Source organism: Homarus americanus, unplaced genomic scaffold, assembly GCF_018991925.1.
Source record: "Homarus americanus isolate GMGI-L3 unplaced genomic scaffold, GMGI_Hamer_2.0 scaffold34360, whole genome shotgun sequence".
NCBI lineage: Eukaryota > Metazoa > Arthropoda > Malacostraca > Decapoda > Nephropidae > Homarus > Homarus americanus.
Genome location: NW_024739403.1, coordinates 288105 through 303938, shown reverse-complemented (window position 1 = coordinate 303938; position 15834 = coordinate 288105). Strand labels below are relative to the sequence as shown.

General features: G+C 45.8%; 1 protein-coding gene across 1 annotated transcript in view; it reads left to right on the top strand.

Annotated features, from left to right (window-relative positions):
• Nucleotides 1-15834, top strand: part of LOC121874674 (serine/arginine repetitive matrix protein 2-like) — a 178602-nt gene that overhangs the window by 10114 nt on the left and 152654 nt on the right. Inside the window, exon 2 of the mRNA XM_042378910.1 lies at nt 3044-3724. Within this exon, the coding sequence (XP_042234844.1) occupies nt 3704-3724 (21 nt within the window). The 5' untranslated portion in view covers nt 3044-3703. The remainder of the gene's footprint in view (nt 1-3043; nt 3725-15834) is intronic.

The following is a 15834-nucleotide window of genomic DNA, read 5'->3' as shown; positions in this document are numbered from 1 at the left end:
ATAACATTTATATTATGTATTAAGTTAGTTAATTAGGTACATTAATTAACACAAGTAAAACACAATATGCAATTATCAGAACAAAAGTAACAACTATGTATTTGTTAAAACACACCAGAATATTACCCAATTATTCTTACTTTATTAAATACACATACTATATACAACACAACAATCTGATAGAAATGGCAGCTCAGGTAGCAAGTCTAGGTTGTGACGGCCAACCACAAGGAACCAGGGATTAACGCAGTAGTCCACTACCACCACAACACAACCCAGTAGTCCTGAATACAATTCGTCGTCCACACCCCGGGGGAAGAGGAACACCGTCGGCCACAGAAGAGAGACAGAGCTTACCAGGCAGACACACTTGCCTCGATACCTTGGCCTCATAGTCAGATGGGAAACTGGTTCTGAATCGGTTCTCACTGGGGTCGAGGAGCTTCGTGAGGCAGTTTCTTCTCCTGGTGTCCAGTTGGAGCAAGTGATGGTTATGGTGGTAGAGTGAGGAGGGACAGAGTCATCACACATTATATCTACGGTTCTTGTTCATTAATTTTCATTGTTATTCATTTTTGGTTAATCTTCCTCCAGGTGAGGGAGTCAGCTGAGAGGGGTGACTGCCTGCTGTAGTGAGCTGTGAGACGAGTGGTGTAATCGTGATGGTTGAGCAACATAGCCCACTCATCCATCACGACCCCCACTCATCCATCACCCCCCTCACTACCAACCTACCCAACACTCGCGTTTTCCTCCTCCTCCCTCCCTCCCTCCCTCCTCCACCTTCCTTCTCTACCTCCCTGCTTCTTTTCTCTCCCTTCCCTATACCCCCCATTTATCCTTCCTACCTCCCCCACTCTCTCTCCCTGCCCCCCCCCCTCCCCACGTTTACTCTCTCCTCCTTAGGCCTCTCTGTCTGTCTGTCTGTCTGTCTGTGTCAGTGTCCACATTTGTCTCTGTCTTATTGTGCAGTACTCGTCTTTCTCCTTCTGTCATCCGCCGTCAGAAGTTACCTTGTCTCATTAACCTTTTGTCCACCGTTCCTCACCTGTACCGTCTGTGACCTGTACCGTCTGTTACCTGTACCGTCTGTTACCACCATGCCGTCTATTTACCTGTACCGTCTGTTACCTGTACCGTCTGTGACCTGTACCGTCTGTTACCTGTACCGTCTGTTACCTGTACCGTCTGTTACCTGTATAGTTATATGTATTTATAAACCAATTTGTTGTCTTAGTGAAAAAAGAAAAGAAAGGTTTAATGTTATTTGTTATTGTGTGTATGTACGTACCTCTCTCTCTCTCTCTCTCTCTCTCTCTCTCTCTCTCTCTCTCTAAAATAGCTATACCGCAAACTTGTTTATTTTGTAAGTATAATTCATAAATTTATTTCATTTAGGTTTGAATTCGCATCTATTTTTTATATATATATATTTTATGTATAATTGAATGTGGTTTTGTTTTTGTTTCGCATCACACGTATAGTCTGTTTGTTTGTTTGCTTTGTTTGTGTTAGTGATTATGCTATGTTGGTTAGTAATTCCAGGAACCTTGTTATTATCATCGTGTGAGGTCTGTGTGTGTGGCGGGGATGGTCGTGCTGCGTGTGTCCCGCTCGGATATCCTGGTCGTGTTGCGCGTGTCCTGTGGTAGGCTGTGTCACCTGGCACTGCATTGATTTTTATTGCACTGTAACATAGTCACTTGGCACCGTTTTGATAATGTCTAATGCCTATAACAAGACTATTTCACGTGGCACTGTAACAAGACTGTATTTAATGGCACTTCTCTTTGAATATTTAATGGCACTGCTGTTAGAATATTTGATGGCATTATGATAAAACTCTTCCACTCGGCACTGTATTTGGTGTAACAAGACTGGAGACTGAATTGCATAGTTTCACATAAGTCTTACGCTGCATATTACTGTGTGAAGGTGATGTTTTACCTCACCTGAGAAGCCTTACGTGCACTCGAACAAGGTGAATATATTGTGAATCACCTGAAGAATCACCACCCCAGCTTATTTCACCTAATGATTAATCACCCTGACACTATTTGGAGGGAGGAGAGGTTAGGTTAGCGTGAGGATGGTTAATCTGGGGTGGTGATTCTTCAAGTGATCCTATTTCAGATATTAAGGTAATGTTCCTTTAGATGTATATAAATTTAATATACATAATCTACGTTAATGAATATGCCAGAATCACACAATGGCATCAAATCAACACTGAGAGATTCTACCTTGACAAGATATGTTGAGTTAGCATCAAGTAGGAGACAAAATTAAGATAGAGAATTAATTTTTCAGAGATTCTTTATACCTTAAATCTTTGGTGTTAAGTAAACCACATCTAGTCACGGTAGAGTCTCAGTGTCGTCGATTTCATGATATTTCTGTTTTTATTTTTATTTTAAAGTTTGTCAACCATTTAGAGGTATTCTTATATCCTCATGTGTGTAAATATTTATCGTAATAACTTTTGAGAATCGGGAACTTGGAATGTGAGTTGGAATGTAGGTGTAGGGACGTGTAGCCAGAGTGTTTTGTTGAGCTCACCTGTACTTCTGTGGTGTGGTAATTACAGGTGGGATAATTACGAAAGATAGACTTATTATGGGGCAACAAAGACAGGTAGACGTCTGTACTTTGGTAGTGGGGGGGTGTTAAGGGATATGTGACAAAAGGGAAAGGATAGTTGGATTTCGACATTGGAAATAGAGACGGGAGGGAAGAGAAGGAGGAGGGGCCCCCTTACTGTGAGGTGTTTTGGGACGGGGTGGGGTGGGGGGGGGGGGTGATGTACGGGGCACCACACACCAACCACATAACGTGTCTCCCTCCATTGTGGTCGACACTCACTTTGTTACTGGTAGATTTATACCCACTTGTGGGTCGCTGTCTCCTGGGTCCTGGTCTCTCACTTAACCATCTTAAAAAAATAAAGTTATTCAGCGAGATTGATGTTGACAAGAGAAAGTTTTGACGCCGTTTGCCTTGTGTGTGTGTCGTGGCGGTGATGTATAATGAATGTTTCTTACAGGAATTACATTAATATGGAATAACAACATCAACCCCGTCCCTGGTCAAGCTGTTGCTCAATGTGTGTGTGTCTGTGATCCTCCTGGGAAAAAAAAGTCAGAACTGTGATTTTGTAATAATTTATATTGAAGAACAGTGTGATGGAGTATGGGACTTAACAACACAAACGAAAATATTATTATACAGTTTTAAGAGATTTAAGATAGAGCAATAAACTGAAACAATAATAAGAAATAAAATAAAAGCAAACAGAGGAATGAGCGACAGTGGAGGCTGCGGCACAGTGGAGGAGTGAGGCACAGCAGCAGGTAGTGGCTCTCTCAGGCACTACAAGTTGACGGTGATAACAGACTTATAACACGTGTTGTTGCTGCCACCAGTCACTCTCGTCTAGTGAAGACAGTGACCTGCTGGCCACCTGGGTGAGGTACAGGTGCAGGCAGTGATCTACTAGACGGTGAAGTGACTCACCCGCCGGGCGTTCCAGTGTCAAGCTAATGAATGACCTGCATGTTAGCCAGGTCATGGTGCAGATAGTGATGCACTGGATAGTGAAGTGAATGACATCTTGGTTATTTAGCTATTAACGAAGATAGTGACCTGCTGGGACGGTCGATCATCGTCTACACTACTGAGAGAGACCAGCGAGGAGGGAGCCACCATGCTGCACTGTACCACGCTGGTGAGTTAACTGAGGTTGTTTTACTAGGAACTTATTATGGTACTTGTCGCTGTCTGGGGCGAGATGCTCAGCTGTGTTGCCCCACCAAGTCTCTACAGTAAGGTCTCTCTCTACCTTCCCTCACAACATGGTGGATCAACCCAGTTGTTGTGAACGGGAGGCCTAGACGTGCAGGCTGTAGTCTCGTTAACAGTGTAGTGCAGAGGAAGACAGCGGCCAGAGACCACCTCCACCAGGGTAGGTTAGGGTAGGTTAGGTTACGTTAGGTTAGGTTCATCTTTAGGTTGAATCAGTTGGTGTGGAGATTCTTCGGGTTATTATCACATTTGTTTACATTTCCCTCTAATGTAAAGGTTCTCCTCGGTGTTGTCTGTCCCACACAGCCTCTGACTCGGCAGGAAGTGTGTGTGTCATGAAGAGTCCCTGAGGAACCATATAGTACAGTGAAACCTCCATATAACGGAATTATCTCTCCATATAATGCATTGAATGGTGATTCCTCAGCTGACAGACCCCCGATATAACGGACATTCATATCAATATAGTTCGTTAGATGGAGATTTGACGTCTAACAGACCCTCGATATAACGGACTTTATTATCTATATAGTTCATTAAAGAGAGGTTTTACTGTATTAGCTAGAGATAGAAATATAGACTGGGGGGTGATTATTTACACCTTTATCAGTTGAGTGAACAAACAAGCGTGGGTGGTTAATGTGTTGACTTTGGTGACGTCATGGGCAGGGTGGCGGCTGGCAGCTGACTAAAGCACCTCTTGCCACACTCATCCCAGGGCCGGGGGCGGTGGGTGATGCTTGCCATGAAGTGTTGTCACGCCACACATTGATAAGAAATACTTCACTAACCCCTAAGTGTCTTATGAGGTGATAAACAAGTGTACACATTTAAGTGGTTCAATAGGTGATGGCGGTCACGATACCAACACAAGTAAATTCGTTGTTATCGTCAGTTAGGAGTAATGTATTTAAACTCAGAGAAGCCACCCCACCCCACACCACATACCACACAACACATACCACACACCACACCCCACACACCACACCCCACACACCACACACCACACACCACACCACGGTGATATTTTGATTAATATTTTTCTGATAACTCGTATTGTCCTGCAGTGTTCCCGCTCAAGTGTGACTTTAAGGTAATGACCACAAATAGTCAGGTCAGCTCTTTAGTATTTAGGACTACATTTGTAAATATTTTGCATCTGTGTACAACCACGTGACTGACTGACTGACTTACTATAAACAGCGCCTGACTCACTTTTCTCCCAGTCTTGATAGAAACTACGCCAGACGTACAGTATGTTCGCCTCCACTGTCAGTAATGGCGCTCCTTTATGGTATGAGCTGAAGAAATTGGCCCAGTTCCCCGCCACATTGTCAACACTGTGGTGACACTTAAGCAGCAGTACATCATTAGTGTGTATATTGGTCAGTGGGCGGTTACCGTGGTAACATAACCACCTCAGATTGTCAGTGTAACCCGTCATTACCGTGTTGTTTACATATGTGGAGTGTTACCCCTGGGCCCCGGCCGCCACACTTCCGCTCCACCACACCCACCCATAGTGAGCCCCCCTCTCCAGTACAGGTACTGTTTTTTCCTCTTCATCTTTGTCTCACTCACACTGACTCGACAATGACCTTCCATATTACTAATGTAAGTCAACAGATTTTCTGAAATAGTCTCTGAAAATCCATCGCCTGTGAATGAACACTAATTTAGGTCAGCAGTGAACCAGCCAGATCATACCGTCTCAGATTATTAACTACCGGAAGCCATTCCTTGGTAATAATGTTTCTACCTGGCGTGCTTGGTCATGACTGGTAATTTTAGGCAATAATTGACAGTGAGGTATGGAGCAGGTGTGGCCTTAACAAGAAACCGCGGAGGAAGAGAAATGCCTTAGTGGGCTGGCCCTCTAGTGCCGAGTGTTGTCGTTATTAGTGGCGACAACAGCCTGGCTGATCAGGTCATCACCCTGGAGGCTCGGTTGGTGGAGACTGAGGAAGAGCCTCTTGAAGCGTGGCCAAGTGAGGGTCCAGCAGACACCGCTACGGAGGGTGAGAGGAGAGGCTCAGTGTCACGTACAACAACACTAATATAACCTGATTGTGTCCTCACTTAATGGACCAGATTGTTATACACGACACTATACTGCGTCTCTTCAGGTTACAACGCAGATGTTCACTACAGTATAGAATATAAGGATATCTAGTACTTTATAATGTAAGTACTCGCCTCGGGAATGATAGGCTGTGTATAGTGCACGAAGTGGCTCCCGTGACGTACTTGTATGCAATAAGCACAGACACAGCGTCAACATTAACGAGGCTCTTCAACATTATATCAGTTTATAAGACATGTCATGGGAGGTCAGTAGTGTAAGAAACACACACAGGGAGGGAGGCCGTGGGAGGTCAGCCACTCAGCCTAGTTAGACGTGACACTCGGCCATTCTGAATACCATGTGCACTCGCCTTATAGAGGTGATGAAACTGGCCCTCAAATGAAGACAATATACTGTGTTAACTTACGCTACAATAGACACACACAGTTACATCATGACGCCCACTGCCACCAGGGTCAGCACATCAATAGTTAACAAGAGATGACTCACGTACTGCGCCCTAGAATGAGGCAGGTGGTGCTCGACACTTACCAGCCGGTGTAGTGTGTCGAGTGGGGGGCGGTGGAGGCTCTCCCTTTACACAGCTTCTCATTGTCATCACTGTGTAAACAACTCGACGGCGCGGTAAGAGTTGTCCTTCCCTATAGTGCACTCTGTGTACTACACCTGTCCCTTACACCTGGAAAGAAGTTTTATCGAGATTCATCACCTGAGATTAGTTCCCATCAGCTTATTTCACCTGATGATTAAACACCTTAATGCTGAACGGGGGGGGGGGCTTAATGTGGGTAAGCTTTAGTTAGATTACTGTAGCTAAGGTTAAGTTAGGTCAAGTTTGGTTAAGTTAGGGTAGTTAAGGTCAAGTTTGATTAGGTTCGTTTAGTGTTAGGTTAGCGTTAGGGTGGTTAATCTTCAGGTCAAATAAAACGGGAGGGGGGGTGTTAGAGGTGACAAACAGTTCCTGTATTTCCGCCATATAATACTTCAAGTCGATGATAAATGACTATAGAATATGTTTATCTTCATCATACTGGAAATGTTTTAGAAATTTCAAAACATGAAAAATGACAAAATGTCTCGACCAAAGTTAACTGAGGGTGGGGAGAGGAGGAGGGAGGAGGAGGAGGGAGTATTGAGAGGTGAGGGAGGAGGAGGAGGAGGAGTGGTGTGGGGTGTAGTGTGTAGGGGTGTGAGGAGGAGGGGGTGTGTGGGTGGAGGAGGAGGGAGTGTTGTGAGGTGTGAGGGAGGGGGGAGGAGGGAGTAGTAGTGTGAGGTGTGAGGGGATTGTGGTGGAGGAGGAGGGAGTATTGTTAGGTGTGAGGGGGAGGAGGAGGAGTGGAGGGGTGAGGAGGGGAGATGGTGTGAGGTGTGAGGGGGAGGAGGAGGAGGGTGGTGTGGGGGAGAGTGTGAGGTGTGAGGGTATTGTTGGAGGGGGAGGGAGAGGTGTGAGTGTGAGGAGGGGAGGGAGGGAGTGTGTGGGGGGAGGGAGGAGGAGGAGGATATTGTGAGGTGTGAGGAGGGAGGAGGGGTGTTGTGGGGTGTGAGGGAGGGGGAAGGAGGGTGTGTGAGGTGTGAGGGGAGGGAGAGGTAGTGTGGGGTTGTGAGGAGGAGTGTGTGAGTATGTGTGGGGGTGGAGGGGTGTATGAGGAGGAGGAGGGAGTGTGTGAGGTGTGAGGAGGAGGGGGGTGTGTGAGGTGTGGGGAGGAGGAGTGGTGTGAGGGAGGAGGGGGAGGAGGAGTATTGTGGGGGAGGGAGTGGGTGGGGAGGAGGGAGGTGGAGGTGTGAGGGAGGGGAGGAGGGGAGTGGGGAGGTGAGGAGGAGGAGGAGGAGTGTGTGAGGGTGTGAGGGAGGGGAAGGTGGAGGTGTGTGGGGAGGGTGTTGTGGTGTGAGGGAGGGAGGGAGGGGTGTGAGGTGTGAGGGAGGAGGAGGAGGAGTAGTGTTGTGAGGTGTGAGGGAGGAGGAGGGAGTATTGTGAGGTGTGTGTGAGGTGTGAGGGATGGGGAGGAGGGGGTGTGGGGGAGGAGGGAGGAGGAGAATGGTGTGAGGGAGGAGGATGGGTGTGAGGAGGAGGGAGTGTTGTGTGGGGAGGAGGAGGGAGTGTTGTGAGGCGTGGAGGGGTGAGGGAGGAGGTGTGTGAGAATGTGTGTGAGGTGTGTGAGGTGTGAGGGAGAAACGGTGAACATGTGTGCTGGGCTCAACGTTCAAGGTGTACTCGGCGACAAACATCCACACACCTGGGTTAATGAGCGACCTTCTTCATCCCTGGTATTACCTGTACGGAGCCAAGATGTTTACACACCTGCCCGGCAGAAACCTCGTCCACACACACACACATACACCTGCTTACCTGCTTGGAAGTGTTAGTAAAATCTGATTGTCTTAGCTCCTCACTCACCAGAATCCCCCCCTCCTCCACTTCCTCTTCCCCTCCTCCCCCCCTTCCCCTCCCTCCCCTCCCCTCCCCCTCCAAGTAGCCTGACGCACCTCCAACCCCAGACCTATACTGTACACCACACAGTAAGGCCCACGTTATAATACTCTCATTGCGTGTAGTGAAATCTGGGCCACGTCTCATGCCATTGTTAGTGACACGTTAATAGTCTGGGCTTAAAAAATAATAACTTTGGTTTACTGTGTCTAGAAACCCGCCGGCAGAGACGACCCACAGTGTACCATGATACCAGCAGGTGTAATTATGTTCTTGTGATAACTAAGCCGAGAACCTTAGGTAATTAGGTGTAAATATCGGATAAATTTTTCATGTTTTTGGTAATGTCTTTGGAGTAGCACCTGAAGATTACCTGTCTCCCGGGCAGGTGTGTGTCTCCCGGGCAGGTGTGTGTCTCCCGGGCAGGTGTGTGTCTCCCGGGCAGGTGTAGAGGTGAGAGTGGTGGTGGCGGGGAGGCACGACCATGGGAGACAGTCAGACAGGTAGCAGCTTTCCTTCCTGTCTCCCAACACTACCGTCAGTCGCTACCTCATCTCTCCTTCACCCAGTTCCTCTCCCCTTCACCCAGTTCCTCTCCCCTCCACCCAGTTCCTTTCCCCTTCACCCAGTTCCTCTCCCCTCCACCCAGTTCCTCTCCCCTCCACCCAGTTCCTCTCCCCCCACCCACTTCCTCTCCCTTCACCCAGTTCCTCTCCTTCACCCAGTTCCTCTCCCCTTCACCCAGTTCCTCTCCCCTCCACCCAGTTCCTTTCCCCTTCACCCAGTTCCTCTCCCCTCCACCCAGTTCCTCTCCCCTCCACCCAGTTCCTCTCCCCCCACCCACTTCCTCTCCCTTCACCCAGTTCCTCTCCCCACACACTTATGTTAACCTACACCTGGATAATGGCGTGTTGTGGTGTCATATCACTGCTGTATTATACCATGTTACATGATGAACTGTAGTTTTGTATTTGCGTCATGTAAACAAATATTTTAATAGGTGACGTGGACGGGATTAATATATGTGCAGTAATTTCTATTGATTTAGTGGAAAAGTTGCATATAACTTGGTTGTTTAATGTGTAAAATGTTATAGGAAATTGTTATAGTGTTATTATAATAGTTCTAAGGTGTAGTTGATAGTATTACTGGTTAGGTCTTGGAAATTTTTTTTATAGATGTTTATGTAAATAATGTGTAGTGATAAATAGAATGTGGCAGGTGAAAATACTTTTTGGCGCTGGGTGTATTAAAGTGAAGTTGGTTACTTGATGTTGTAAAAAGTGAAATGAACTTGATAGCGGTTGGTACATGACTGGCCGTAACCTACTGAACAGGTGATGGTGGTAGTTATGGAGGGGGGAGTATACCTAACTCTCACTCCTTAACTACATAGTGTGCGTGTGTGTTGTGGGGATGTGACTTCCTCTCAGTCTATACCTGGAGGGGCACCACGCGATCATGTTCTCGCCGGGAGAAAGTCTGCAGTGACCACATCCAGGTGCGCGCGCGCACACACACACACACACACACACACACACACACACACACACGTTGGCGGTAGTAATGGCGTTAGTGGCGGCGGTGGTGATGGGGGTAGTGGGGATAGTGAGTCTTGCCCAACACTCATGACTCACCCGCTCTCAAGTGTCGGCAGTAGTATAAAAAAAACCAATCTCGTAGAATCCCTCATAGTGTGGGAGACGACACATGTTGCCAGCTCATGTTACGGGTTGTGTGACCTTGATATAAACTGTGATAATAGTCATAAGAATATTTGTAATAATATAGTAATAATAATACAGTAATAATAGTAGTAATAATACAGTAATAATAATACACTGTACTGATACTTTCAACAAACTCTCTTATGAAATAGTATTGTGTAATTTACAACCTGAACCACTTAAACGTGTTTATGAACCTGGTGGTGTTCCCGCCTTTATACTTCCATTATTAGCCAGCACACCGAGAGTTAACATCCCCTGCCCTCACTGTACACCGCTGAGAGAGGTAGCCTTGACGATAAATGAACAAGATTAGCCTCACAGCCAGGACAAAACCATGCATTGTTAAAATTTAATAACTTCTCCCGTGGTTTGATACTCAGCAGACGGGGAGTAATGGAGGGAGAGGTGATGGTGTTGGGGGGAGAGAGAGCTAATTGTGTACCTGTGTCGTCCACTGAATTAAACGTTTAACACTTGTCGACTTTCACTATTGGGGGAAGAGGGCATGTCACCTGTGCAGCGCCATGCTAAAGTTTTGTGATCTCACCTGTTTGTCTGGTGATCAATTTATGTAAGAGTTCAGGTGTGTTGGCAGGTACTGTACCAGGCTCTCCTCCCGAGTCATCTGCTTATATTTCAGTGAGGTCTCCTATCGGTGCATCACAAGTGTGCTGGATATTGTCTTTCTGGAACATAAACTAACTGTTGTGAATAGTATACTGTACACTGCAGGTCTCTTTGAGGCAGTCTGGTGTTGCGAGCGTGGGAGGTAATTTCCCTGAGTTTGCATGATAATTTACGACCACTTACGAGCACTCAGGTCGTTGATGCCGTAGTAGAAAACGACCTGTAATTACGGCACCAGATAACTGATATCAGGAATGGTTTTCGTTATTATGAGCAGGTAGCTGACACTTACGAGACACGAGTGAAGTGTATCAGTACTCTGGAGCACGTGATCTTGTACAGCTCTTTGGGTCGCCTCCTGTGTGAGACGAAAGTAAGACATTCTCACTGGAGGAAAGTCGCACCACTAAGATGATAGAGAGTTAATCCCTACAGCTCACTGCTTAAATTCTTAATACCAGTTAGATGAAGGTAAGGTAAGGTGGGAGTTTTTCCTACAGTCGTGTTGGACAGTTTAGTACACACCTAAATAATACTCACTATTAACAACCATGAGAAAGTTGTTGTTGTCTGGAGGCAAAATTATACAATTATAACCAACCAAAAATATATTCACTTACAGGGAAATATCGCAATGTCTCTGTAAGAAAAAGTTGACAAACAGACGGAAGAGTAAATAAATGACATCGTAGATATAAGAAAAAGAGATGAGAAGGGCCGCCGTGTGTGTGTGTGATGGAGGGGGCACAGCCTGAGGGTAGCGGTGGGTCACGTACACAACCTGGGCGTCATGGAGAGAATTATCACGCCAGCTGAGGTTATACACCAAAGGGAACCAGGCCCTTGGGATACTCCTGTAGGGGAGACGGAGGGGTATATTGGTTCCTCTAACACCTTTGTCGTTCCTCTAACACATTTGTCGTTCCTCTAACACCTTTGTCGTTGCTCTAACACCTTTGTCGACCGTTCTTCTCTGACGGTATTTTTTCATCATCTGCACCAAAGCTTCAATATACCGCTGCCTCTGGATTGATGTTTATACCTATGGCAGTTAACAGTGGTATCGTGTGTGTTTATTGTTTGACGTAAACTTGTATATTAAGCTTATAGTTGTTTACTGAAGTATTATATGTAGTAACTATAAACCTGCTGCTGACCTATGATGACTCGGTAGAATAATGATGTCGACACTCATAATGGTCTTCACGTGTTAGTAAATAATGACTGTCTGGTTTATTTAGTATTAATGGTTGATTTGGTTTTATATGAAGTTCAGTTATGCAAATTATTACTTTGTTTATAGCCCTGAGTTATAGAGGTGATCCACATAACATTCATTCATAAAGTTTAAAAGTTACTTAAGAAGGCTTCACGGTGACCCTCTTTGACCTTTGACCTTTGTTGAACCTTACGACAGTCAATAATCGTGAGCTACAGGTAGTGAAAGTGTCGTAAGATGTCGTTTAGGATGGCAGTGATTTGACTGATGTAATAATTAGTTGCTGACGACGACAATACAGGCAGACAGACAGACAGACAGACGGGCTTTGTTTGTTTTTATTTTAGCCTTAGTGATATTTGTCTAAAACCAGCAGTCATTATTTTTTTTTTCATGTACTCTTAAGATCTGGCTGGAATTATCGGTATGAGAAAATAAGGAAAAACGGAATCATCTGAAGAATCTCCACCTTAACCTAACCTTCCCCAAATAGTGTTAGGATGGTTAGGTGAACTACATCTGGGAGAGAGAGAGAGAGAGAGAGAGAGAGAGAGAGAGAGAGAGATCCTACTGTTGACACTTGATCCCCCAGCATCGTGAAGTAGTGCCATAAAACAAATAATGAAGTTATTTGACCTCGTTACAACCAATAGTCTCCAATTTAAGTGTCAACACGATCGACTCAAAGTGCTAAGAGAAAGACGTTTACTAACTTAAGTGTGAAAAAGGGTAACTTAAAAATGTATCCCACGTGTAGAAGGAAGATATAATTATGATTAGTATAGTAAATAAGAATGTACGTGAGTGTGTGGAGAAGGGGGTGAGACATACTAGGGGAGGGAGGTAAGGCAGCCAGCCAGTCCCCTCACCCCACCCACCCACCCACCCATTGCCAACACCTCCACACCTCACACCCACACAACACTTCTTGACTAACCGCTGTTCTCTATACTGACTCCTCGGCCTTAAGTGTCTTCCTGAAGGTGCTTGAGGGGGAGGAGCCTCTTTTGTTTACCTTTTATCTGATCTGTGTGTGTGTGTGTGTGTGTGTGTGTGTGTGTAATAGTTTGTTTTTAGTCTATTATGGGTGATTGTGTGTTGTTTGATGGCGGTAAGTTGTTTATTTTAATGTGGTTTGCTTGGGATGTTTGGTGACCTCTATAAGGTTGCCTTGATATTGTCCAATTTAATGAGAGAGAGAGAGAGAGAGAGAGAGAGAGAGAGAGAGAGAGAGAGAGATGTACAGTCACGGACAAAAGTCATCTTATAAACGGCTCGACTAACCACAGATGGCGCTGTAGTGTCTCGGTTAGTGGTTGTTACAGTGGATGGTGCTGGCCGGGTGGTGCTGGCAGGGTGTTGGTGGCCGGGTGGTGCTGGCAGGGTGTTGGTGGCCGGGTGGTGCTGGCAGGGTGTTGGTGGCCGGGTGGTGCTGGCAATGGTGCTGGCACTGGGTGGTGCTGGCAGGGTGTTGGTGGCCGGGTGGTGCTGGCAGGGTGTTGGTGGCCGGGTGGTGCTGACCTGGCCCCCAAAAAGTCCTTATAGCGAGTGAATCAGGACTGGTCATAGAGTTGGTTGAGGCCATCCCAACACATTAGAGAGAGAGAGAGAGAGAGAGAGAGAGAGAGAGAGAGAGAGAGAGAGAGGAGACACACACAAACATGAAGACCGACAGTGATCTCATGTTTGTAAAATAGTGTGTGTGGGGGGTAAGTATTTCAACAGTTGGCAAAAATGAAAATAAAAAACGAAAACATGTAAAATGGGTTAAGGTTACTTCAAGGTGACAAGAAGTAAAGGTAGAATAAAGAAAGTAAGATAATTGAGAAAGGAATATGCAGAAGTGAAGTAGGTATAGAGTAAATGAGGAATATATAGAAATGAATAGATGACTGGTGGTTATGGGGAGTGAGACAGTGTTAAGGAGACAGTAAGGGCGTGAGGATCATGAGTAATGGGGTGTACTGGTCACCCTACCATATATACTGTAGATACACACACACATACACTCAGTCTGGTTACCGCCGTGGTGGTGGGGCGTGCTCTTGATCTGTAGATTATGACGGGCGTTGTATACCTGTCCTTACCTGACGTGTGGTGTGACCAGTACATCATGGTGTGACTCACATTAGTACATGGGTGTGCCGACAAATGTATACGCCTACAGGTTCATATTGTTGAAGGGGATTTACACACGAAGGTTATAGAGGCTTTTATTGTTATGTGGTTTATTTTTTGTTCATAGGTGTAAACATATTAGAGAAAGTGTAATGTGTTGTGGTTAGGTGAGGCCAGGACACGTTCACGGGTTGTGACTGTTGTTGGTAGACTAGGACTGCCAGGTAATGTCTGAGGGAGGCACCGCCGGGGTCCAACATTCTTGGTGTGTTGCTATTTGTGTAGTGTTGTCACTGCTATAAACAGAAGTTAATTAAGAATGTGTTTCGGGAGATGAGTAGTATTTAACCCTTGTCTAGGAATGCAGGTGTTTAAAATACAGGTGTAGGAATGGTGCCAAGGTTGGCTCTGAGCGGGGACCCTGACCTGCTGCCTATGCACCAGTCTTCCAATAGGTGTTCAGTAGCATTAGTTCACACCGACGTCTTCTCTTGTGCTTCTTCATCTGAATAGTCACACTATAGCCTTGACGGTTGTAGGACAAAATCTCACCCAATGTAATATAAATTGAGGTATCCCTCCTAACCTAACCTTAGGCTAAAGCTGGCCACATTTTCCTGTTAATTAATTTTTTGACGTTGGTCTGGAAACGTGTGGTGTTATTTTCTTCAGTGGCATTGTGTTTCCTGTGCCCCACTGCCTGCCGGTATAGGGTGACGGAGGCACGGGTGGTGATGGCGGCGAAGGTGGTCGTGTCTGGGAGTGATGAGCTAAATATACAGGGGAGTGTAGAAGAAGCGTGGCGCGGGTGTGAACAAGCAGAGTGTCCGACGGTTGGTCCAGGCAGCTTCACGGGCTACTGTCGTGTTGCTTGATAAACCTTGTTGATTTGTATGTGATGATAACGTAATATTCTTTATCGTGTGTTAGTTGAAATTAGTATGGTGGTGAAGGCTTGTACAGTCAGGTGCGTGTGGTAAAAACATTTCTCAGGGTATTTTCGTTTTCCCAGAACTAATCACAATATGGACTCTGATCAGGACGACTTGTTACTGCAGTGGTGGTGTGTGCGTCACTGAGACAAGGACTGACACACGAGCAGACGGAGAATTTAAACGAGAGTGTGTGTGTGTGTGTGTGTGTGTGTGTGTGTGTCCTGATCAGAGTGAGGGTAGTGAGGAACAAGAGCGACACGCCTCAGGTATTGTCAACAAACACAACACGGCCACAACATTTACTACACCGTGGTGGTCAGGAGGCAGCCGACTCTCCCCCCCTCTTACTCACCCTTTCCTTGTTATGGTCAGCTGATACACAGCCACTATATTGCCTCCACCGACCACACTTCGCCCCTCCACACACACATGCCCTTGACACAGCTCACTCCCGCCCTCTTTACATACTTAAACCAAGGTACAAATCCATCGCACCTTTTTCAGATGTTCGTTTTTATATCAATTTAAAGTTAATCTGTGTAATATGTTGCACTAAATCATCTGTATTGGCAGTTTATTTTTTTTTTACAGTGTGAGGAAATAAGCGAAGGTTAATAGCCATCTGTCTACTATAATGGCTGATGGAAACCTTGAAGAGTGTTGTCAATGTCTTACGGGACAAGAGAGACGTACTGTAGTTAACAATGACCTCGTGTGTGTAAATAAGACATTGTTCATCTTGTATGATCATATACATGTTGTTTTACTTACTGTTGTCTCAGCCATCCTGTACGTGTGGAGGATCAAGGCCACGATGCTTCACACACTCATCAACTTTCTCAACATTACTTTAATATATTATCAATTGAACACAAGGACCTCCCACACAC